The 23,419-nt window shown below is 49.6% G+C and overlaps 1 protein-coding gene across 5 annotated transcripts; it reads left to right on the top strand.

Annotated features, from left to right (window-relative positions):
- Positions 1-236: 236 nt before the first annotated feature.
- On the top strand, positions 237-23,230 carry CCDC61 (coiled-coil domain containing 61). 5 transcript variants are annotated; one of them, XM_059151629.1, is made up of 14 exons: positions 237-289; positions 7,305-7,463; positions 7,714-7,796; positions 12,445-12,602; positions 13,667-13,828; positions 19,761-19,971; positions 20,062-20,144; positions 20,815-20,984; positions 21,098-21,173; positions 21,495-21,637; positions 21,733-21,811; positions 21,989-22,043; positions 22,743-22,821; positions 22,921-23,230. In XM_059151629.1, the coding sequence occupies exons 2-14, from the start codon at positions 7,316-7,318 to the stop codon at positions 23,016-23,018; spliced, it is 1,545 nt and encodes a 514-aa protein (XP_059007612.1). In that variant the 5' UTR covers positions 237-289; positions 7,305-7,315; the 3' UTR covers positions 23,019-23,230. The 5 variants fall into 5 exon arrangements, with proteins under 5 accessions (XP_059007612.1, XP_059007614.1, XP_059007613.1 ...); XM_059151631.1 differs by having other exon boundaries at positions 283-312; XM_059151630.1 differs by lacking the exon at positions 237-289 and adding an exon at positions 626-751.
- The last annotated feature ends 189 nt before the right edge of the window (positions 23,231-23,419 follow it).

Genomic DNA, 23,419 nt, shown 5'->3' with positions numbered 1-23,419 from the left:
GGAACAACCCTCTTTGCATGACTGGCAGTAGGAATTAGCCAGTAACGATTGGAGCGAAGACCGGGGACTAGGCCCATTTAGGAATCGCTCATCCGAGTTGACCAATGGCAAGCTTTGGAGGGTGGGTTCGTCCCTGAGGCGGGACACGGAATGACGGGCGTCTGTTTTGACTAATGAGAACTCAGCTGGAGTGAGCCAGGGCCAGTCAGAAGCGAGAAGGCCGGATCCTGGGGCGGGGCTGGAGCTTCGGCAGTTGAGCCGCTCGCGAGGAGGGGTGGCTGTGGAGAAGGTGAGAGGCTGCGAGAGTGGCGGGTGCGCGGGCCAGGGTGGCGATCCTGGGGGGAGGGGATGCTTTGGGGGAGGGTGGGCTGCGGCGGGCAGCTGTCCCCGCAGTGTAGGAATCGGGAGGGGGTGACGTTTAATACGGGTAGGCGCTTTGACGAGGGTTCGTGAGGCAGAGGGCAGCGTCTGAGTTGGGGGGGGGTCATGTTTTGTTTCTCGCAGGAGGGTCTTTAATGGGAAAAGTGTGTAAAGCTGGAGACAGCAGGTGGTCAAATACAGACATTCTCTTATAGCCTTGTGATTTAATGGGGGGGGGGTGAGGAGAGGGGTGATTTTAGCGCGGTGTGGAAGAGAGGAGGTCCTTGAGATGAGTTACAAGCCTTGATCTGGGTGCAGGGCAGGTGAAGCTACGCGGAGAGAGAGAAGGAGCGGACAGAGGACTTGGAGGATGGAGGTGTGCCTGGGCGAGGTGTGAAGTCATATGATATATGGAGCGTTTATCTAGGGCTGAGTATATGCCAGGTTTTGTAAGAATGACCCTTAAACTTCTTAACACCCTCCCGGTGGTTAAGACTGTGGGATCTGGACTTGGGTTGCCTGAGTTTAAATCCTGGCTTTGCCACTGGCCCTGCTGCTGAATGTCAGGCTGGCTTCGGGCAAATTCCTTAACCCTATGTGCCTCAGCTTTAGCATCGTTAGAATGACTTCATCTCTTCTCTGTACCACTCACCTACTGTCCTCACCCAGTCTCTTGGCCTCACATGCTCTTTATATAATGATAACTCCCAGGTGCCTGTCTGCAGTCTGGATCTCTCCCCTGAACTCCAGACTCGCTTGTCCAACGGCAACTCTTCTTTCCTTGGAAGTCCAACTGACATCCATGCTTTAAAAAGCTTGTCCCAAACCAAACCTGTAGCTTCCCCTTCCAACCTCCAAACCCTGCTGATGGCACTTCCATTCTTCCAGGTACTCAGGGCAAAAACCTTGGAGTTGTCCTTGACTCTGTTTTCCCTTGCCTGTGTGTCATCTGCCAATCCGCAAATCTCATGCGTCTATCTTCAGAACACTTCCAGAATCCAGCCCTGTCTCACCACCTCCCTTGCTACTGCTCTGATTCATGCCATCACCTGCCCTAACCTGGTCTGTTGCAGTGGCCTCCTCGCTGGGCTCCTTGCCCCTCACCTGGAGCCCGTAGTCGAGGGTTCCTGTTGAAACAAAAATCAGATCATGTTGCTCCCTGGTCCAGGCACTCCCACACTTGCTTCTACTTCGCACAGTACAAGACCTTGCCAAGCCCATAGGACACCACCTGATTCGGCTCTCCCTCCAGCCTGCCCTCAGACTCCTGCCATTCTCCCTTATTGACATTGTTTCAGCCTCCCTGGCCTCCTTGTTCTTCAGACATAGCAAATACATTCCCAGCTGGGGAATATCCCTGCTGTGCCCTCTGTCTGGGCAATGTTCCCTCTAGATGTCTGCATGGCTTCTCCCTCACTTCCTTCAGGTCTCTGTTCAAATGTCAGATCCACAGACCGGCCATTGCTGACCACCCAAGCTAAAATAGCTTCTGTTACTCCCTGGCCTCTTATCACCTGGTTTTGGTTTTCTTCAGTTAACACCACTTACCCAACTTATATTAGGGTTTGTTTATATCCCCTGGCTTCTTAGATTCCCAACCCCCACTAGAGTATTGACTCCATGAGAATATAGTACCTGGAAGGGCCCATAGGGCCCTAAAAAAGTGTTACTTGTATTATATCATCACCATCACCATTTCTTGGTGGGGAGGAGAGACTCCCTGTGGTATAGGGCAGGGTTGTTGAGCTGGGAGAGTCTTGTGTGGGGTGGTGGGGTCACGATGGGGTAATAAACTGGGCAGACTGTGGTATCCAGGGGCAGAAGCTCTCAGATCTCAGTGCTGGTGGAGTTTGTAGAAAATGCAGATTCCTGGGCTCACCCCCCAGTTCTACTTCTTTAGATTTGGGATCATGCCCAAGATCCTGCATTTTTTTTTTTATTTTTAATTTTTATCAAGCACCCGAGTTCATGCTGAAGGTCTGCAGTCCTCACTTGAAATAACAGACGAGTTTGGAGCTTGGACTGGAGCTCTTTCATCATTAAACTCCCCCTCTGGGGCTACCTACCCCTCCACTGGGCAGTGCTGGGGACACTGGTGATTGAGACAGCTCCTTACCTAGCTTGGGAGTCCGAGAGGGCATCTGACAGGAATGGACATTGGAGCTGGGACCTGGTGACACAGCAATGAACTGAGGGGAGAGGACTTTGTCTGTACCTCCAGTGCCTAGAACCCTGTTTCCTGGCCTCTCACATAAATTCACAAGTAGTCCCCAATCTGTGCCAGGCCCAGGGTGCTGAAGGTACAAGAACGAACAAAATGGCTCTGCCTTCTTGGGCTTCTGGTCTGTCAGGTAATCGTCAGCTAGTTGCACAGATGGTGGACAGTTGACCGGGTGCCAGGCACTGTTTGAAACTCCGTACATGTATTAATTACTCTAATCCCCACAACCATCCTATGTGAGATGGGAGCTCTTATCATCTCCACTTTACTGATGGGAGAAGACCCAGAGAGGCGAAGTGCCCTGGGCCATATTGTGGGTAAGTGGAGGAGCAGGAGCTGAACCCAGGAGTCCCTGTCCTGCGGTGTGGGTCATGCTTAAGGTACCAGGCTTAAGGTACCATGCTTAAGGATGGTGCCTGGAGGGAAAGGAGCAGAGAATTATGGGAGGAAACAGAAGCGTAGCTGGGTGATGGGGAGGGGAACCAGTGTGCCAGCCCCTCACTGCAGGGTTCTAGGCAAACTCAGTTTCATCCTTTGTGAAATGGGGGATGGTTACAGCATCTACCTGAGAGCAAAATTAGGACAAGTCACTGATGGGTGCGTGTAGTCCTCATCTAAGGCAAAAAGCGTTTGAGGAATAGTAGGGGAGGGTATTTGGATATTCTGGGGATGGGGGGAGGAGTGGGCTGCAGTGTGCACTGTGGAGAGGCAGGTTGTGGGGAGTCCTTAAAGGCTTTCGTGTTTATATATTCCAGGAGGACAGGGTGGAAGGCTCTTGTCTGTATTCTGGGGGAGTACAGGGTGAGGGGAGGGGGATTCTAGCCAGCTAAAACTCACATGGTGGGGAGTGGTAACTCAGGCCAAGCGTGTGTGTGTGTGTGTGTGTGTGTGTGTGTGTATGTATGTATGTATGTATGAGAGGTGTGGGGGTCATATACTGTATAGGACAGGCCAGCTAAGTCCTGGCCAGGCCGGAATCTGTGATGTTGGAGGAAGCCGGTGCTGCAGCCAGTGTGAAATAGCTGTCGTGACTGAGGGCTGACAGAGGCGGGGATTTGCCCGTGTCCTGTGTGGGAGATGGTGATGTGGATTTGTTTTAGGGGAGCCCAGCGTGGAAGATTCTCAGCTTCCACCCTAGGGCAAGGACTGTGAAATCGGAAATATCCAGGGAGCGCTATTGGGTGGAGGAGGAGCCAGGGACAGTGATGTAACCCTGGAAACCGAGAGGGGAGTCACCTTAGTGAAAGATGAGAGGGAAAGGCCCCAGGGTCGGAAAGCTGAGTGTGCTTGTGCGTGTGTGCTTGCGTGCATGTGCGTACGTGTATGCGCGTGTGCGCTGAAGCCGTGATGTCACTAGGCCCGAGAAATGGGGTCAGGTGTGTGGGCCAGAGTGGGGTGCTGGGGTGTGCACGCAGAGCGCTCAAGGTTGAAGGGCTGACGTCATGGGTTGGTGAGGGCGGGGCCTCGAATGCAGGGTCTGGAAGCTGAGGCGAAGAGCTAGGAGTCTTGGGACTGGAACGAAACCAGCAACCAGGATGAGCCACTGGTCACAGAGCAAGGACAGAGGATGCAGGTAGAAGGACACGGTGGGGAGATTGGAAGGGGGGAGGGAAGCGGGGCCTGGGGAACCCCCCCAAATTGGGGGGGAGCAGGGAGGGGTGTTCTGGGAAGGCTCTCCAGGGAAGAGAGGTGGAAAATATTGGGGGGGGGGGTATACATAGGATTTGGGAGGGAGCAGAATCTAGGTGAAATGTGGGGATAATGTAAGACAGGCTGAAAATGGGGGTAGATCCCCACTGTGGCGTAGAACCTTGGGCAAATATGCAGAATCCAGGAGGAAAAGTAGGAGGGAGCAAAATTTAGGTAGAATATGGGGAAACCCATGGAGAACATGGGGGCTGATTTACGGAGAAGGGGAATGCACCCCCCCCCCCCAATCTGGGAATGCAGAATGGCAATAAGGGACTTGGGGAAGGGAGTGGAGAGGGCTGGTTTCACGTATGTGGTAGAAGGAATGAGGCTGAGATATGGAGGGAAGGAGGGAGGTTCTGCAGCGGGGAGGGGTGGGAGAGTCCAAAATCTCCAGGCCCTCTGGGGCATGAGCGATGGGGAGCTGGCAGGGGTGTGGGTTTATTTCATCAGCAATTGTTGGGCGCTCACGACAAGCAGCGGAGAAGAAGGGATGAGGGGAGGGGAGCGGGCGAAGTTTATGAAGTGTGGGAGGCAGGTGTGTGTAAGGGGACAATGGAATTCAGCGAGAATATTCAGGGGCTTAATATCTGGGGACTGAGGTGGAGGCGGATGACATCAGGGCAGTTGGATTCCGAAAGGCCCTGTGATTTAGTGAAGGGCTGCTATTCTCTGGAAGAGAGTGGGGAGCTTATGCGGGGCAGTGGGGAAGGAGGAGAGCAGGGGTGGGTTGGTGGTGGAGATGGGGTGGGATGGGCCCCTTTATTTTTCTGTCACCCCCCGGAGTTGGGTACCACGAGTGGGGTGGTGAATTGGGCAAGTGAAGGTGTGCAGCTCCTCAGGCGTTCTGCGGGTACCTCCAACGCCTTGGTAACCAGAACGGCGCAACCATTGATTGGCCCTCGGAGCTGGAGGGGCGGGGTCGGGGGGCGAGGTCTAGGACACCCGGTGGGGCGGGGCCAGCGCTGCCTGGCACCCGCACTGAGGACCAGGGGATGCAGGATGTATTGAAACGTGTAGCCATTTGTTGGCCCATAGGTCAGAGATTATTAACCCCACCTCTGCGCCTCCAGGGAATGTGAGAGTGGCTAATCGTGAGTGGCTAATTGTGAGAGTGGATTTGCAAGGGGAAGAGGTCTCACGATTTCATCAGCCGCTTCCAAAGACGAGAGACCCCTCCCCCGAATAAACTTAAGAGCTTAGGCCTAGAGACAGAGGAGCCTACCAGAATGTCTGGGGCTTTGGCGGTTGTCCTTGGGCTTTTGAGAAAGGGGAATCTGTAGATGGGCCTGGGGGGGGGGGTCTGGGAGCCCCTGAAATTACTTGCAAAGGGTTATGGGTCTATTCATTTATCTGGGGAGATCTTGTTCAGAGATCTCATTAGACTATCAAAGGTGCAAAGACTCTTAAAAGGTTAAAAACCACTGACTTATTAGTGTTTTGGGGCTCATCATTTTCTGGCCTCACAATATTATATTTTCTGTATCAGCCTTTAGGAGGAGTTCTTGGGGAAGTGTGAGGAGCAAAGGATGTGGGGGAGAGAAGGAGCCCAGGCTTTGGAGAGATCCCCATGATCTGGGTTGGGGCAGCCCTGGGTAGCTCTGTTTTGGGGGCAGCTGTGGGACTCCGCTGAGCCTCAATTTCCCCATCTGTCCACCAGCAAGAAAAATGAGCTTGCCTTGTTTCTGTACTGCCTTTCAAGACACAACAACAAATAATAATGATGATGTTGCCAGTATGTGTTTTAGTGATTGCTGTGTGTCGGACATTGTTCAGTTTGTCCAAAGATTTTAACGTGATTAACTCTTAATCCTTACACCAGTCCAAGGAGATGAGCACAGACATCCTTTTGTGGGTTTACAAAGGCCTGTGTGAGCGCCATCTGGCCCAGTAGATCTCATCTCTGTCCCTCCCTCATGCTGACCTCGCTGTTCTTGGAATAAATCAGGAACATCCCACCTTGGAGCTCTTGCCTGGCTGCTCCCTTTGCCTGGATACTCTTCTCTGAGATAATAACCCATTGCTTTACCCCTCTCCAGGCCTTTGCTCAGAGAGGCCTTCCCTGGCTACCTTAGCTAAAAGAACAACCCTTACCCCCAGCATCTCCTTTTTCCACTACTTCCCTCCCTTTTTCAGACATTTTTATACCTCTGACTGTTGCTGCCCTCTTGAGAGTGGGGCATAATCTGGTTTGTCATCATATCCCAGCACCCAGGATGGCATGTACTTTAAAGATAAGGAATCTGGCACCAAGAGAGTTGAAGTAACTTGCCTGCGTATGTGCACATAGCTGAAGCTACATGTGAACTCAGGCAGCCCAGGCCTCTCATTCTGCACCAGCCGCTAAAATCCAGGCTGAAGGCAGAGATCTGCCCCTTTCTTCCACCTCATAGAACTAACAGCAAGTGGTAACTCATTGGCTAAGAGAAGGGACTTAGGCTTAGAACAGACCAATTAATAAGGTCGATTATGAGTTCACTAGACATGATTTAAGTGTGTCATCGATAATATACAGTGCTGCTGTTCTCTCGATTTGAACCACTTTTTGCTAGATAGCCATATGCCCATAGGTTGCCTCCTCAAGGAGCCGGCCCTGAAGCCTGACTTAAAATCTGCCCTTCCTGACCTCAGTATTCTCTGTCCCCCTTTGCAGCTTGATTTTTCTCCATAAATGTTTGAATGAATGAATGAATGAATGACTAATTAATATATAATGAGTATGAGGATTAATAAATTAATAATAGTATTAAGCATGGTTCTCTTGTCAGAAACCATGTATTCTGTTAGCCAGCACGTGTTGGGTATGGACACAGTTCTACATGCTTTTATGTGTATGGTCCAGTTTAATCCTCATGACCACTCTGTGAGGTCGATGCCGTTATTATACCCATTTTCTAGATGAGAACAAGAGGGAGTCTTTTTCCGAAGGTGCTGAAGCTGGTGAATGGCAGAGCCAGGATATGAATTCTGGCCTTCCAGCTTCGGAGCCCAGGCTCTCAGCCCCTCTGGGTCTCTGTCTCATCCCTCTCCCCAGTGACACTGGCCATGGACCAGCCAGCTGGCCTGCAGGTGGACTACGTCTTCCGGGGTGTGGAGCATGCTGTGCGGGTGGTGGTGTCTGGGCAGGTGCTAGAGCTGGAAGTAGAGGACCGGATGACGGCTGACCAGTGGCGGGGCCAGTTTGACGCCAGCTGTGAGTGTGCCTGCCTGGGGTGGCTTCACCTGTCCTTCCTCAGGATTACCTTCCCCTGAAGATGAGGCCAACTAGGAACCTGCCCATCTGCCTCTTCTACCTGACAAGAGACTCTAACATGGGGAGGGGGTGGAGGGCTCATCCCTCTGGCCAGAAGCACGAGAGGTGTAGAAAGTTGAAAAGCTTGGATGCATTGCTCTTGGGCTGGGCAAGTGGTCAGACTTCAGGAAGGACTTTTCTCTCTACCCAGTCATCGAAGATCTGACTCACAAGACGGGGAACTTCAAACAGTTCAACATCTTCTGTAACATGCTAGAGTCGGCTCTCACCCAGGTAGGGGCCAGGGCTGGGGGTCAGGGGAGGTTTCTGTTTTCTGGATCCCTGGGGAGGTAGATACCCAACTGATATATGCAAGACCCTCTACCTTGTATTTCCTTAAAGGGACAGGGCTATCTTTTTCATTCCCAAATGTAAGTGATAGATACTCTCATGTAGAAAATTCATGTCACAGAGTAATGTAAAGAAGAGAGTAAAAGTCATGTCACAAAGAAACGTAAGGAAGAAAGTAAAAATCACTTTACTCCAAATACTCATTCCTGATGATATTTTATTAATATTTTGGTGAAAAGCACCCCAGCCATTTCTCTATTTCTTTGTTTACTTGTGAAAGTGTGTGTATGTGTGTGTATTTGTAGATGTGTAATTTTATATAGTGGATATACTTCCCAAAATATTCTTTAACCTGTTTTTAAAAGATTCAACAATATTTTATAAACATTTAGTCACATCAGTGAATATAAGTATTCATTCGTGTCATTTTTACTGAGTATCTCCAGTGTGCCAGGCACTGTGATAGCCATTGGGATATAGCAGTGAACAGAAGAGACAAAATTCCTGTCCTTACGAAGCTGACATTCTAGTGGGAAAAACAGAAAGTTGAAAAAATATATAATGGCAAATAGTTAAAAGTATTAATAGGAAAAAAAAAAGCAGGCTAGAAGTTAGAGTGGTAGGGATGCTACTTAGACATTATTTTAAAACTATGAGCTACATTATTTCTCTGATTATAGAGAGAATTTGTACTTGTAAAATTATGACAGTGAAAGAGTGTGTGAGTTAGAAAGTGACAGTCTCTTATAATCCCGTCTATCCCCTACTTTAGACTGTTAACATTTTAGCATGTATAGGCAGTGTAGCATAATGGCCAAGAGCATGAATTCTGAACTCCTACTCATCACTGCTACTTAGTAGCTGGGAACCGTGGGCCAGTTACTTCCCCTCCATGCCTTAGTTTTCTTTTTTTCTTTTCTTTTTTCTTTCCTTTCCTTTTCTTTTCTTTTTTTCCCCTTTCTTTTCCTTTTTTTTTTTTTTTTTTTTCCCTAGAGAGAGGGGGAGAGAGAGAGAGAGAGAGAGTGAGTGTACAAACAGGGGCAGGGGGGTGGGCAGTGGGAAAGAAAGAATCGAGCCCAGTGTAGGGCTCAATTCAGATCATGACCTGAGCTGAAGTCAAGAGTCAGATGCTTAACTGACTGAGCTGCCTGGGCACCCCATGCCTTAATTTTCTTAACTGTAATGTGGGGATAACAGTAGTCCCTATTTCACAATGTGGTGAAGATTAAATGACCTCTTTATAAAAAACTTAGAATGGCGTCTGGCTCGTAAGTGTTTTACAGATACTGTCTTTTTATTTTATTTTAATTTTTTTAAAGATTTTAAATATTTATTTGACAGAGATCACAAGTAGCAGAGAGGGAGGGGGAAGCAGGCTCCCTGCTGAGCAGAGAGCCCGATGTGGGGCTCAATCCCAGGACTCTGGGATCATGACCTGAGCCGAAGGCAGAGGCTTAACCCACTGAGCCACCCAGGCGCCCCGATACTGTCTTTTTATTATTGTCATCAACTTCTGAGTTTGTTATCCTTATTAGGGGTTGCTTAGTATTCCATTATACCCAGGTGGCATGATTTGTTTAACCTAATGGTTCTCGAGATTTTTGGTGTCATGATCTCTTTATGCTCTTAAAAATTGTTGAGGGGCGCCTGGGTGGCTCAGTCATTAAGCATCTGCCTTCGGCTCAGGTCATAATCCTGGGATTATAGGATCCTGGGTCGTGGGATCAAGTTCCATGTTGGGCTCCTTGATCCACGGGAAGCTTGCTTCTCCCTCTCCTGCTCCCCTTGCTGTGTTCTCTCTCTTGCTGTGTCTCTCTATGTCAAATAAATAAATAAAATCATAAAAAAAAATTATTGAAGACATCAAAGAGCTTTTGTTTATGAAGGTTTTACCTATCAATATTTGCTATATTATAGATTAAGTTGTCTTATAAATTAAAACTGAGAATAACTTAAAGATATTTATGAATTCACTTACAAATCACCATAATAAACCAATTACATATTAAAGAACGTTCTAATGAAAAATACATTTTCTTTTTTTTTTTTTTAAGATTTTATTTATTTATTTGACAGAGAGAGAGATCACAAGGAGGCAGAGAGGCAGGCAGAGAGAATGGGGGGAAGCCAGCTCCCCACCAAGCAGAGAGCTTGACGTGGGGCTCAATCCCAGGACCCTGAGGTCATGACCTGAGCCGAAGGCAGAAGCTTAACCCTCTGAGCTACCTAGGCGCCCCAGAAAAATACATTTTTTTTTTTAAGATTTTATTTATTTGAGAGAGAAAGAGTGAGGGAACATGAGAGGGGGAAGGTCAGAGGGAGAAACAGACCCCCTGCTGAGCAGGGTGTCTAATGCGGGACTCCAGGATCATGACCTGAGCCAAAGGCAGTTGCTCAACCAGCCGAGCCACCCAGGCACCCCAAAAATACATTTTCTAAAACAAAATAAATTAGTGGGAAATACAGCATTATTTTACATTTCTGTAAATCTCTTTAATGTCTTGCTTAATAGAAAACTAGATCCTTTTTTTTTTTTTAAAGATTTTTACTTATTTGACATGCACGCGTGCACACACACACACACACACACACACACAGACACACACACAGAGAGAAGAGAGTACAAGCAGGGGGAGCCACTGGGAGAGGGAGAGGGAGGAAGCAGGCAGGGAGCCTGAGGAGGGGCTCAATCCCAGGACTCAGAGATTATGACCTGAGCCAAAACCAGACGCTTAACTGACTGAGCCACTTGGGCACCCCCAAAACTTCTAGATTCTTATATGTGCTTCTGCATTCAGTCTGTTGTGATTTGTTTTGGTTGAAGTATATGCAGAAAAATCTCTCTCATATACCTATGTAGTTGGAAAAGGGAGCCCCTTAATCAGGGAATTGTGCAAATCCTTCTTTGCTAACATACTAAAAGTGGGCAGGTGGTAATTTCTTAAAGATTTGTTGCAGTGTGGAGTCCAAAAGCCTATCCGTGAACATGATCAGGTTACATTAAAATCTATGGATGTATCTTGAACTTTACTTGGATCTTTTACCCATCTTATGATGTCATGCGATGGTCATTTAGAAATTATGGTTCAGGGCGCCTGGGTGGCTCAGTGAGTTAAACCGCTGCCTTCGGCTCAGGTCATGATCTCAGGGTCCTGGGATCGAGTCCCCATCGGGCTCTCTGCTCAGCAGGGAGCCTGCTTCCCTTCCTCTCTCTCTGCCTGCCTCTCTGTCTACTTGTGATCTCTCTCTGTCAAATAAATAAATAAAATCTTAAAAAAAAAAAAGAAAGAAATTATGGTTCACTGAGTTATATAGATCTTCCAAGTGTTGACACATTTTTTTTAATACAATATCAGGAAGTCACATTTGTTAATATCCTCCCTGATCTCACCAGGGAAGTCTTTCAACATCAAGAAGCTATCAAGCACCCAGTGTCAGATCCAAGTTTTCCAAAATTCTAATTTTTGCTGTGAAGTTTGAATTTTACCATTGGCAACAAATACCGGTAGCTGTTTTTCTTGAAGTGACAAGCTGACTTTGTTCATTTTTGAGAAAATGTCTGCCAGACACCCAAGTCTGAATAACCGTAGTTATGTCTGTCAGTCGTTGTTTCAAGTAAAAATAGTTTACCATGAAAAAGTGGCTAATTTAGACCTAAGCTCGATTACAGAAGTGTTCTTCCTGAGACAACTGTCATACTTTGGAATGCCACAGAATGTGTGCTTCCCATCGTGTCACAGAGTAGTAAAATGCCATGTTCTCCAGGATGGAGATTGAATAAAATTAATGATTTTTACTGCTTCACCAAGAACATTCTAGATTTGGGGCACCAGGGTGGCTCAACTGGTTAATATCTGCCTTCGGCTCAGATCATGATCTCGGGGTCCTGGGATCGAGCCCCACATTGGGCTCCAGCCCCACATTGGGCTTTCTGCTCAGCGGGGAACCTGCTTCTCCCTCTCTCTCTGCCTGCTGCTCCCCCTGCTTGTGAGGTCTCTCTCTGTGTCAAATAAATAAACAAAATCTTAAAAAAAAAACAAAAAGAAAAGAACATTCTAGGTTTGATTTCCTGTGTTATGTTGTTCGTTCCTTTCTTCTTCCTTCCTGGCTCCCCACTGGGACTACGGGGCAACAGAGAATACAGTGACTACTACTACATTGATGCCGCTGGCTTGATGTGTGCTGATGGGTACCATTGCTTTTACCCACAATTGTTTTGCACTGTTGGTATAAATGCCAGCAAAGCAAAAAAAGGCACATGACATCTTAGTATTATTATGGAAATTGTTTTGACCTCATGGATTCCCTGAAAGGGTCTTGGGGACCCCCATGGGTCTTCAGGCAATGCTTGGAGAGCCACAGTACTAAGCTGTCTCCCATGGGTGAGCATTTAGGTTTTTTCCTGTTTCTCCCTCTGACATCCTTGTGCCAGCCCTAAGGCAGGGCCATCTTGATCATCCTCCTCAGTGTAGGAAAAGCCCAGCAAGCCCAAAGAATGGATGGGGTGTGGCCTGGGTAGGTGGGTTGTGTGCTCTGGGTGTGGCCCTGTCGGGTTGCCCAGCATTTCCTCCCGTCCTGGCTCTTCCAACAGAGCAGTGAGTCGGTCACCCTTGACCTACTGACCTACACAGATCTGGAGTCCCTGCGGAATCGCAAGATGGGGAGCCGCTCAGGCCCCTTGGCCTCCAGATCAGCCCAGCTCAACTCCAAGCGCTACCTGATCCTCATCTACTCTGTGGAGTTTGACAGGTGGGGATAAGGGACTGGCTCTAAGCTCAGGCTGGTGCGCAGGTGGGGATGTGGTTAGAACTCAGGAACCCCCTGAGGGCAAGGGCGGGGGTGGGGGGCGGGTGTTGCCTTTGGAATCTTCAGGGTTGAGATTTGTATCATTAAATACTGTGTTGGGCTATAAATAGAATAACTATTATTCGTGCTTGAAACAAACAATAGTTTATGACACAACAAAAAGTTTCATTGGGGACTCAGGCTCCCGCTGTTTTGTTTTGTTTCCTTTTGTCATCCCTGATGTGTTGACTTTTTGACCTCCATACTTACCTCTCATGGTCACAAAATGGCTGCTGGCCCTCCAGGCACTTATTCTATATCAAAGCAAAAGGAAGAGAACGGGGCTGTACTTGTTATGGGATCTACCATTTTTATCAGGAAAGCAAAAGTGTTCTTAGGAAATGCCCAACAGATTTCCTGTAATACTTGGCCAGGAATGGTCTTGTGGCCTTTCCTTAATACGTGGCCACAAGCAGTCACATGCAGGGGATGCTAGGATAATAAGCCTGTATATTGGGAGGCAGCAAGGCAAAAGGGTGCCAGAAATGGCCATTGGGGAGCCAGGGGATGGTGTCTGCTGCATCTGATTTTCTAGCGGGAGGATGTCAGTCCCAGATGCATAGCATCTGGTGGGGCAGTAGATTGAGGTCACTTACCTTTCTTCAGCCAAGAGGTGTTGCAGGTTGGGCCATTTAGAATCTACCCCTGTGGAATCTGAATTAGGACTGTGCTTGGTGGCAGGTTCACTCCATCAGCAGTGAATGACAGGGGAGTCAGCTCAGACTCCACCAGGCCTGTCGGTGCCGGTGGTTCCAAGTCTGCTAGATAAGGGAGTCTGCCGGCCGGCAGGTGGGTGCGAGGGGCAGGGGAGCAGGGAGTGGGCTCGAAGCTGCATTGGGAACTTAAGTCTCTAGGAATGTGAGGTTTTTGGAATTGGGGGTTTTCATACTCAAAGGCTCTCAGGTTCTGGTAGTTGCCCTTGGGTGGATTCTTGGCCTCTGAGCTGCCACGGTTCTAATCCTCCCCAGGATTCACTACCCGCTGCCCCTCCCGTACCAGGGCAAGCCAGACCCTGTGGTCCTGCAGGGCATCATCCGCTCACTGAAGGAGGAGCTGGGCCGCCTTCGAGGGCTAGACGGCCCGGATGCTCGGGACACTCGCGACACGGAGATCTGGCATCTGAGGGAGCAGTGAGTCTGGGAGGGGAGGGCGGCTGGGGCTGGGGGGGCGCCTCAGGGCCCCGTGCTCCGGGCTACTGGGAGGATGGTGGGCCCTCATTCACCAGGTACTTATTCTGAGCCCCTCCTCTGTGCCTGCCTCGTGCTGGGTGGTGCTGGGGACACAGCACTGACGGAGACAGTCCTGGCCCTGCCCTCCTGGGACTCCCAGTCGAGTGGGGGGAGATAGCTCTGTCTGCAGACAGTTACGATTCACAGTGGGTGGAACGTGGGAAGCCCAGAGGGGAGACTGGAGCCTGCCCAGTAAGGGAAGGGTATTCTAGGCAGAAGGAAGAACATGTGCAAAGGCATTGTATTTGGTAGGATGTGGTGAGAACAAGGGGACTAGGAGAGTAAAGTGAAGAAAGCAAAGTCTTTTTGGCATGTTTACTGAGTACCTACCAGGTGCTATGCCTTGTGGGGTGCTGAATCAGGGACTCCATCCCCACTTGGAGGGGGCCCCATCCATTGGGTAGGGCAAATAATATTTTTATTTGTTTATCTTTTTTATTTTTTATTTTTTAAAGTCAGGCCCCACACGCAGCATGGAGCCCAACACGGGGCTTGAACTCGCAACTCTGAGATTAAGACCTGAGCTGAGATCAAGAGTCGGACATGGCACAGTCAGTCAGAGCCACCCAGGCGCTCAGTAACAATAATAGAAGTAACAATAATAATTATTACAGCAGCTAATGTTTATTGAGGATTTCACTGTGTACCAGGGATTCTGCTCAGTGGTTTATGACTTCATTCCTTTAATCCTTGTAAGGCAGGCATTGCTGTCATCCTCGTTTTGCTGGGGAGGAACGTGGAGGCCCAGAGAGGTTAGAGAATTTGCCCCAGTCACAGTGAGTAATATGGCCAGGCTAGACCTTGAATCTGGGCAGCCAGCACCAAGCCCCCTTTGTTTCCTTTAGCTGCTGCGCTCTGTTCTGTTGGCAGCTGCTAGGCTGCTCGGCCAGGACTGAGTGTTGGGGCTGACGGGGAGGAGTGGGAGCTTACGGAGCTGGAGAGCCTTGTGGGTCCTCCTGGAAGAGATTGGCTGTGCGTTGCTGGGAAGCAGCGCAAGCTTTGTCCTCAGTTCAGCCTTAGGACTGGTTTGTGTGGATGTATGTGTTTCCCAGACTGGCCACAGCGTGGTGCCCTTTGCCCTTCAGAACCAGCCAGAACTAGCAAGGGTAGCGTGAGATCCTATAGCTGGTCAAAGGCTTCTTATCTTCCCCTTCCCAACTTCCTCTTCCTAACTGGAGTTCGGGAGTTCGGGAAGACTCCAAATTCATTCATTCATCCATCTGACATTTTCCCGGTTTGTATTGTGTGCCAGGCACGCTGCCCAGCCCTAGTTAATGCCTCTTGAGCCCTTACTCAGTGTCAGACATGATCCCAAACACTCTTCATAGATTCTTACAACCTTATAGGTGGGAATTATTATTTTTATCATCCCACTTTGCAGAGATGTGAGGTCAAACTGCCCAAGGTCACCCAGCTTGTAATAAGAGATGTGAGGTCAAACTGCCCAAGGTCACCCAGCTTGTAATAAGTGGGGTAGAGTCAAACATAGTCAATCTGGCGGCAGAACTCGGGTCCCTCACAGTGGCCAGACGGCTGGAGGATCCAGACAGAAAACAGATAATCACACTGATAAATGTTAGCTTTAGAAAGGAAATGTACAGAGAACCACAAAAGCAGAGAAGAGAGAGACGTGACCTAGCCTGGCAGCAGGCAGGGGATGTGACATTTGAAGGTGAGAGAGTGTTCCAGAAGGAAGACTTGTATTTGCAAAGAGAAGCTTGGCTGGAGGGGAAGGTGGGGGGAGAGGAAGGGCAGAGGGACGTCAAATAGGTGGGGCTGAATGGGAAGCTCCTTGGAGAATATAGGGGAGCCACAAATTTTAAGAACTTTTTTGTTTTTTTAAAGATTTTTATTTATTTATTTGACACAGAGAGAGAGCACAAGTGGGGAAGCAGCAGGCAGAGGGAGAAGCAGGCTCCCTGCTCAGCAGGGCGCCTGAGGGGGGACTGGATCCCAGGACCATGGGATCAGGACTTGAGCTGAAGGCATTCGCTTAACTGACAGAGCTACCCAGGCACCAAGAAGTGTTTTATTAGGAAAAATTCCAAGAACACACAAAAGTAGACAATAGTATGATGCCCACGTCCTTTGCCTCCGATTCAATGGTTATCTACATTTTGCCCATCTTGTTTGATCTGTGTACTCCCCTTTCCCTCAGAAGCAAATCCAAGATATCATATCTCCTCTGTAAATACTTCATTCTGTCTCTATGGTTAATGCATTCCCCATCCTTTGTATTTCCTGTGAAGTAGTTGTTAAACCTATAGGCTCATCAGATTTAGGTTTCTGGCAAGACGCCCTCCGTGGTAGTACTGTGTGCTTGCCTACTGTCAGGTGGTGTTGGGGCTGATGAGTTTGGATACGGAGACTTGGTTCCTTCTTATTAAGTTTCCATCAGCCTAGCATCTCTTGATACTCTTCATTTGCTAATTACCAGTGAGACTGAACAGTTTTTCATATATTTAGTAGCCATTTGGATTTCCTGTTTTGTCAGCTGCCTATTTTTCTTCTGTCATCTATTTCTTAGTGATTTCCAGGAACTCTTTATATAGTCAGGATATGAGCCCTTTGTTAATTTTATGTATTTCAGAAACCTTCTTGCCCTCTATAGCTGGCCTTTTCACTCTCTTAATAGTGTCTTTTGATAAACAGGCACCTTTATGTAGTTCTTAATTTTATGTAAACTAATTTATAAATTTTTTCTCGGAAGTTAGTGATTTTTATGTCTGTTTTTAGAATCCTTTTCTCTCAGTATCATGAAGCTGTTGTCCTGTATCATCTTCTATAATTCTTTGTCTTTTGCTTTTCACATTTATGTCTACAATATACCTGAAATTGATTTTTGGGGAGGTAGGAGAGCATTCATGGTTTTTTTCACATGACCAATCAGCCCAATGACATTTATTGGTAAGAGTATCCTTTCCTTACTCCCTAGCCATTTTCACCTTTATCATCAATAATGTTTATATATGTATCACACATCAGGTGAGGTTCTGTGCTCTGTAGTCCATTGTTTTGTCTGTCCTTGTGCCAGCACCACACTGTTAAAATTATTGTAGCTTTATAATTAGGCTGATACTGGGTAGAGGAAGTCTTCTGACTTTTGTTTTTCCATTTTAAGAATTTTTCTTGGTTATTTTTTGAAACTTACATTTTTTAAAAAAGATTTTATTTATTTTTCAGAGAGAGAAAGAGAGCATAGACAGGCAGAGGTAAAGAAAGAAGCAAGCCTCTAGCTGAGCAAGGAGCCCAGTGTGGGGCTCGATCCCAGGACCCTGGGATCACGACCTGAGCTAAAGGCAGACTCTCAACCAACTGAGCCACCCAGCCTTCCCGGAAATTTATATTTCTCTCTCTTGTTTTTTTTCTTTACTTGATCAATTCCTTTTTTTTTTTTTTTAAAGATTTTATTTATTTGGGGCACCTGTGTGCCCCAGTGGGTTAAAGCCTCTGCCTTCAGCTCAGGTCATGATCCCGGGGTCCTGGGATTGAGCCCCAAATCAGGCTCCCTCTGCTTAGTGGGGAGCCTGCTTCTTCTTCCCTCTCTGCCTGCCTCTCTGCCTACTTGTGATCTCTGTCTGTCAAATAAAAAAAAAAATAAATAAATCTTAAAAAAAAAAAAAGGCCTCTGCCTTCGGCTCGGATCATGATCCCAGAGTCCTGGGATGAAGCCCCACATTGGGCTCTCTGCTCAGCAGGGAGCCTGCTTTCCCCCTCTCTCTCTGCCTACTTGTGATTCTCTGTCTGTCAAATAAGTAAATAAAATATATAAAAAAAAAAGATTTTGTTTATTTATTTGACAGAGAGGAGAGACAGTGAAAGTGGGAATACAAGCAGGGGGAATGCACGAGGGAGAAGCAGACTTCCTGGCCACCCAGGCGCCCTGGAAATTTACATTTCTTTATGAATTTTAGAATCAATAGGTTTTTCAATACAAAAACATAAAACTTGCTGGAATTTTTTTTTAATAATGGGCTTAAGATATTATTCTTTTTAAATAATCTCTACACCCAACATGGGGCTTGAATTCATGGCCCTAAGACCCAAGAGTTAGATGCTCCACTGACTGAGCCAGCCGGGTGCCCCAAAACTTGTTGGGATTTTTATTGGTATTGCATTGAATCTATAGAATAATTTAGGGGAAGCTGAAAAGCTGAAATCTATATAAATAGTGTGTATTCTTTTTTTTTTTTTTTTTTTTAGATTTGATTTATTTATTTGAGAGAGACAGAGAGAGCATGAGAGGAGAGAAGGTCAGAGGGAGAAGCTGACTCCCCATGGAGCTGGGAGCCTGATGCGGGACTCAATCCCAGGACTCTGGGATCATGACCTGAGCTGAAGGCAGTCACTTAACCAACTGAGCCACCCAGGTGCCCCAATAGTGTGTATTCTAATATGTAAACAGTATACCTATGTGTTTATGTAGGTCTATATTTTGTTAGATTTTTCCATCTTTGGATGATTTTGCTAATGGTTTCTTTAAATATAAACCATGTTGATGTTAATTGAGAGACACAGAGAGAGCAGGAGTTGGGGGGAGTGGGAAAGGGAGAAGCAGACTCCCTGCTGAGCAGGGAGCCCCAGGGCTGGATCCCAGGACCCTGAGATCTTGACTTGAGCTGATGGCAGGTGCTCAGTTGGTTAATGGAGCCACCTAGACACCTGATAGTTTTATTTATATGTTGATTTTGTATCTAGTAACTTTGGTCAGTTTTCTTATTATTTCTTATAATTTGTAGACTTTGATTTTCAATACTTATAATCATTTCATCTGCAAATGACTGTTTTCTTCATTCTTCCTAAATCCTTCCCTTTGATTTCTTTTTCTTGCCTTATTGCACTGGCTAGGACATTGAGTGGCTATACAGTAGAAATTCAACTTATTTTCTGTTGGTGTACATTTTGGTTATTTCTACTCTTTTTGCTATTACAAAGAGTTCTGCAATGAATAGCCTGTGTGTACGTCTTTTTCTCAAGGAAGGTTTTGAGCATAGTAATGACCTGATTGGGTTTGCATCTTTAAAGTTTTATTTATGGGAGCACGGGTGGCTCAGTAGATTAAGACTCTGCCTTTGGCTCAGGTCATGATCTCAGGGTCCTGGGATCGAGTCCCGCATCAGGCTCTCTGCTTGGCAAGGAGCCTGCTTCCTCCTCTCTCTCTGCCTGTCTCTCTGCCTACTTGTGATCTCTCTCTGACAAATAAATAAATAAAATCTTTAAAATTAAAAATAAATAAGTAAGTAAAATTTTATGTATTTGTTTTAGAGAGAGAGAGATCGCATGTGAGAGAGTGCAAGCAGGGGAGGGAGAAGGACAAGCAGACCCCAGGCTGAGCGTGGAGCCAGATGAGAGGATCCATGCAGGGCTCAGTCTTAGGACCCTGAGATCATGACCTGAGCTGAAATCAAGAATCAGAAGCCTAGCCACCTGAGCCACCCAGATGCCCCATTGGATTTGCATTTTAGAAAGAGTCTTCTGGTGAATAGGAGGCAGTGTGAGCCGACTGAGAGTCTTGGAGGAAGTCCAAGGTCAGGACCTACCTCAGGGCTAGGTTTTCAGGGTACAGAGAAGGACAGATCAATGACTTATTTTGGCATTGGAACTCACAGGGCTGTGTTCTCCCCGTGGGATGAGTGGGAGTGATGTGGCCGTGTTCCTCATGTGCGGGAGGGGGAGAGATGATGGGACCATGGGGGCAGCTGGAGTGGTGGGGGTGCCTGCCTACCTTCGTGGAGCAGATGAAATAGTTCGTGCTCAGGCCATGGAGAAATGACAATGATGGGATCCTGTGAGTCCCCCTCCCTACTCTTGTCTTCCCTCTTGTCTTCCCCAGGGTTTCACGCCTGGCATCTGAGAAGCGAGAACTGGAGGCGCAGCTGGGCCAGTCACGCGAGGAGGCTCTGGCCGGGAGGGCAGCGCGCCAGGAGGCTGAGGCCCTGCGTGGGCTCGTCCGGGGCCTGGAGCTGGAGCTGCGGCAAGAGCGGGGCCTCGGACACCGCGGGGTCAGCCGCCGCAGCCAGGATTGCCGGCGCCTGGCCAAGGAGGTGAGGGGGTGTGGCGGGCGGCGGGGTGACCGGTGGCGTTTGGACCTCGGCTTCAGTGTGGTCCTCTACGCCCCTGTTCACTCCTGGCAGCTCGAGGAGGTGAAGGCTTCGGAGCGGAGCCTGCGCGCCCGGCTTAGGACGGTGAACACCGAGCTGGCTGTGTACAAGAAGGGGTGAGAGAGGAGGTCTGGAGGGGCGGGGCCAGGGACTGGATGGGTGGGGCCTGGGGAGCAGGAGCGGAGTCTGTGGGTGGGAGGGCGGGGCCCAGGCCGTAGGGTCGGGGCCTGAGTGAAAGGGAGGCTTAGAGTAGGGGGGGAGAGAGGGTTGGAAGGAATCTGATAGACTGCGTGGGGCGGAAAGTTGGATACGGCAGGACGAGTCTGTGAAGAGATGGACAGGGCTTGAAGGGTCAGTCAGGAGACTGGGGCTGGAGATAAGGGGGGGAGGGGTGGGACCTATGGATCTTGTGGAGCGAAAGGGCGTGGCCCAGCTGGTGGGGATCTGGTTGATGTCCGATGTTATTTATTGGGATGGGTGATGGAGTATTGGAAAGGGTTTCTAGGGAGCTGTGGGAGACCTCAGGAAGAAGGGTCCGGTGAAGGGGGTTTGTTCGGATGTAGGGAACTGACAGGTTCTTTTTATGGGGGGAGGGTTCTCTGTGGCTCCGAGAGGGGCGGAGCCTGGGACAAGGTATCTGTGAGGTTCTGTGCAAGGGCGTGAATGTCTAGTTGATGAGGATGGACCTGAAGGTTGGGAGAGGGTGTGATCCGAGAAGAGGCTTGAGATAGAAGTTGACATAGGAGCTGGCGGGTGGGAAACGGACGCTGGGCCCTGTGCCCGCAGGAGACGGACTCCGCCAGTGCCGCAGCCCCGGGCGCGGGAGGATCAGGCTTCATCGTCGCGGGAGCGCTCCACATCGCGTGGTCGCGGTGCGACCCGCTCTTCTTCCCGGGAGAGTGGCCGGGGGGGCCGGGGTAGAGGCCGCCCTGCCCGCCCCTCACCCTCGCCCACAGGTCTCTGCCCTGCGCTGCCCTGCCCGCGGTAGGGTGGGGGATGGACTGGCGCTGTGGAGACGTGGTCCTGTGACCCCAGCCTCTTCTCTCCACGCTCTCCCACCCCATCCTAGGTAGTCGCGCGCCACGTTTTGATCCTACAGCCTTTGTGAAAGCCAAAGAGAAGAAGCAGAGAGAGATCAAATTGAGGTTAGCGCCCATTTCCTCCTTACCTGTCCCTTTACACACACACCCCCGGGCCTGTGCACTTGTCCATCCTCGTCTCCCATCTGTCGCCATCGTCTGTCACCCGCTCTATCTTTCCCTTTCCCTGCTCCTGCTTTCCACCTTACCTCCACCTCCTTTCCTGCCCCCTGCCCCCAGGTCTGTGTGTCCGCATGTCTTTTCCTTCCCTTTCCTGTGTGACCTCAGCTGGGATACTGGCCCTGGCTGAGACCCAGAGGGTCCCATTGACGCCATTCCTAGCATCAGTTGGGTGCACAGGGTGGTGTCTCCTCCTCCGCTCCCTAGGCAGCAGCAGCAGCGGAACCGACTGGGCAGCGGAGGAAGCGGGGACGGTCCGTCCCTCTCCTGGTCTCGCCAGACTCGGCCCCCCGCTGCAGTGAGCGGCCGAGGGGACGCGGCTCACCGCTCTCGAAACCGCAGCTCCTCGGGTAACTGGGCTGCAGTGCGCGGGGCGGGCCGGCGGGCTGGGCGCCCCAGGCGGCGAGCACGGGAGGCTTGGCTTACTCTCTGCTCCCCGCTCTAGTGGACAGTTTCCGCAGCCGCTGCTCGTCCGCCAGCTCCTGCAGCGAGTTGGAGGATTTCTCCGAATCCCTTCCTAGAGGGTAAAACTTGGGCCCAGGGAAAGGACCGCCTCCAAACGGGAATTTGGGGTGTCTGGAAACAGGCTTTTGCGGGGAGATTGGGTGATAGGGACGGGAGCCTTGAAACCACCCTGGTGGGCTAGGTGGGAGGTGCCCAAGGCTCCTCGCGCTGTTCCTGAATACTCTCTTCCTGTCAAGCGTGCGCCGCCACGGGAAGCCTCCCAGCCCCACAACCTGGGGTGGGCCCAGGAAGGTGAGTGTCTTTCCCCAGATCTTGAAGGGGGTGGGGGTAGCAGGAAACCACCAGAAGCCCATCATTCCCATTCTGGGGCAGTCAGGTTGCCAAGGGGTCTTTTGAAATGCATCTGGACGTAGAATGTTTTGAGACCATTGGATTGGAGGGGAGTGTGGAGTTGGGTTGGGGGAGATGATACCTGCTGATGGCACCTGGCCTCAAGTGACCAGCTCTTAAAACACGGCCCCGCCTTCCTGTCACGTGTGTGACTCCTGGTAGTTCTTATCATCACTTTCTTTTCTTTTTTTTTTTAAATTTAAGATTTTATATATTTATTTGACAGACACAGATCACAAGTAGGCAGAGAGGCAGGCAGAGAGAGGGGGGTGGGAAGCAGGCTCCCGGCCGAGCAGAGAGCCCAATGCCGGGCTTGATCCCAGGACCCTGGGATCATGACCTGAGAAGTCAGAGGCTTTAACCCACTGAGCCACCCAGGTGCCCCTTAGCCTCAGTTTTGTAAATTGTTCAAAGGGGATGGTAGTAGTTTTCATCCCAGGGGGCTTCGGTGGAGATACCAGGAGGCGATTTTGTATCTAGTAAGTGCCCAGTTGGTGTCAGCCCCAGTTCTTTGAGGCCCTTAGGTTCAAAATTTCCAGTGGGATCTGGGGTACGGGAATGGAGGGAGAATACCGAACCCCTCCTTCCCGTCTCCCCCAGCAGCAGAAGTCCACCCCTCTGGAACGCAGCCACCATCAGAGACGCCTGACCAGTTCAGGAGGCTGGGTCCCTATGAAAGGTGAGCCCGGAACTCCACATCTCTCCCTCCCCAGCCCCCTGGGCCCAAGGGAAGTGTGCTGGGCCCTCACGGCCACTGCACCCACACCCGCTCTCACAGAATACAGCTCCGACCACCAGGCGGCGGACATGGCCGAAATAGACGCGCGCCTGAAGGCCTTGCAGGAATATATGAACCGACTGGACACACGGTCGTGACCCCCACAGGGAGTACAGCCCCTCCATCCCCCCCACAACTGGATTCCGAGTGGGGGCGCTGGTCGGCTTGTCCATCCAGCCCCACTCAGGCTCCTCCTCTGCTGGTGCTCACAGGGGGTTTCAGGTGTGTGAAGCCTTGATTCCCCCCAACACACTGCATGCTGGGAGGGAGGGTATGTGCATTTTGTAAATAAACGTATTTGCCTCTGGGATCCTTCAGCTTATGACTGAAGGGTGTGGGGCTGGAGTAGGGAAGACGTGAGGATTGGGTGGTGGCTGTAAATGGGGCCTGGTGTCTTTCTGGGAGGCACTTTGGGGTTCAGAGTCAGGAAAAACTTGCCGACTCTCTAAAGTAATGAAGGGTGGTAGTGAGCAGCTCATCCTCAAAGGGGTCCAAGCAG

The sequence above is a fragment of the Mustela lutreola genome, chromosome 16, assembly GCF_030435805.1.
Source record: "Mustela lutreola isolate mMusLut2 chromosome 16, mMusLut2.pri, whole genome shotgun sequence".
Classification (NCBI taxonomy): Eukaryota; Metazoa; Chordata; class Mammalia; order Carnivora; family Mustelidae; genus Mustela; species Mustela lutreola.
Note: the sequence above shows the minus strand (reverse complement) of the source record. Positions and strands in the feature narration are given on the sequence as shown.

Coding starts and splice junctions, on each gene's coding strand:
- CCDC61 (XM_059151629.1), top strand. CDS start 7,316: ATGGACCAGCCAGCTGGCCTGCAGGTGGACTACGTCTTCCGGGGTGTG. Junction 20,145..20,814: donor CTGGCTGTGTACAAGAAGGG/GTGAGAGAGGAG, acceptor CTGTGCCCGCAG/GAGACGGACTCCGCCAGTGC. Junction 21,638..21,732: donor TCGAAACCGCAGCTCCTCGG/GTAACTGGGCTG, acceptor TCCCCGCTCTAG/TGGACAGTTTCCGCAGCCGC.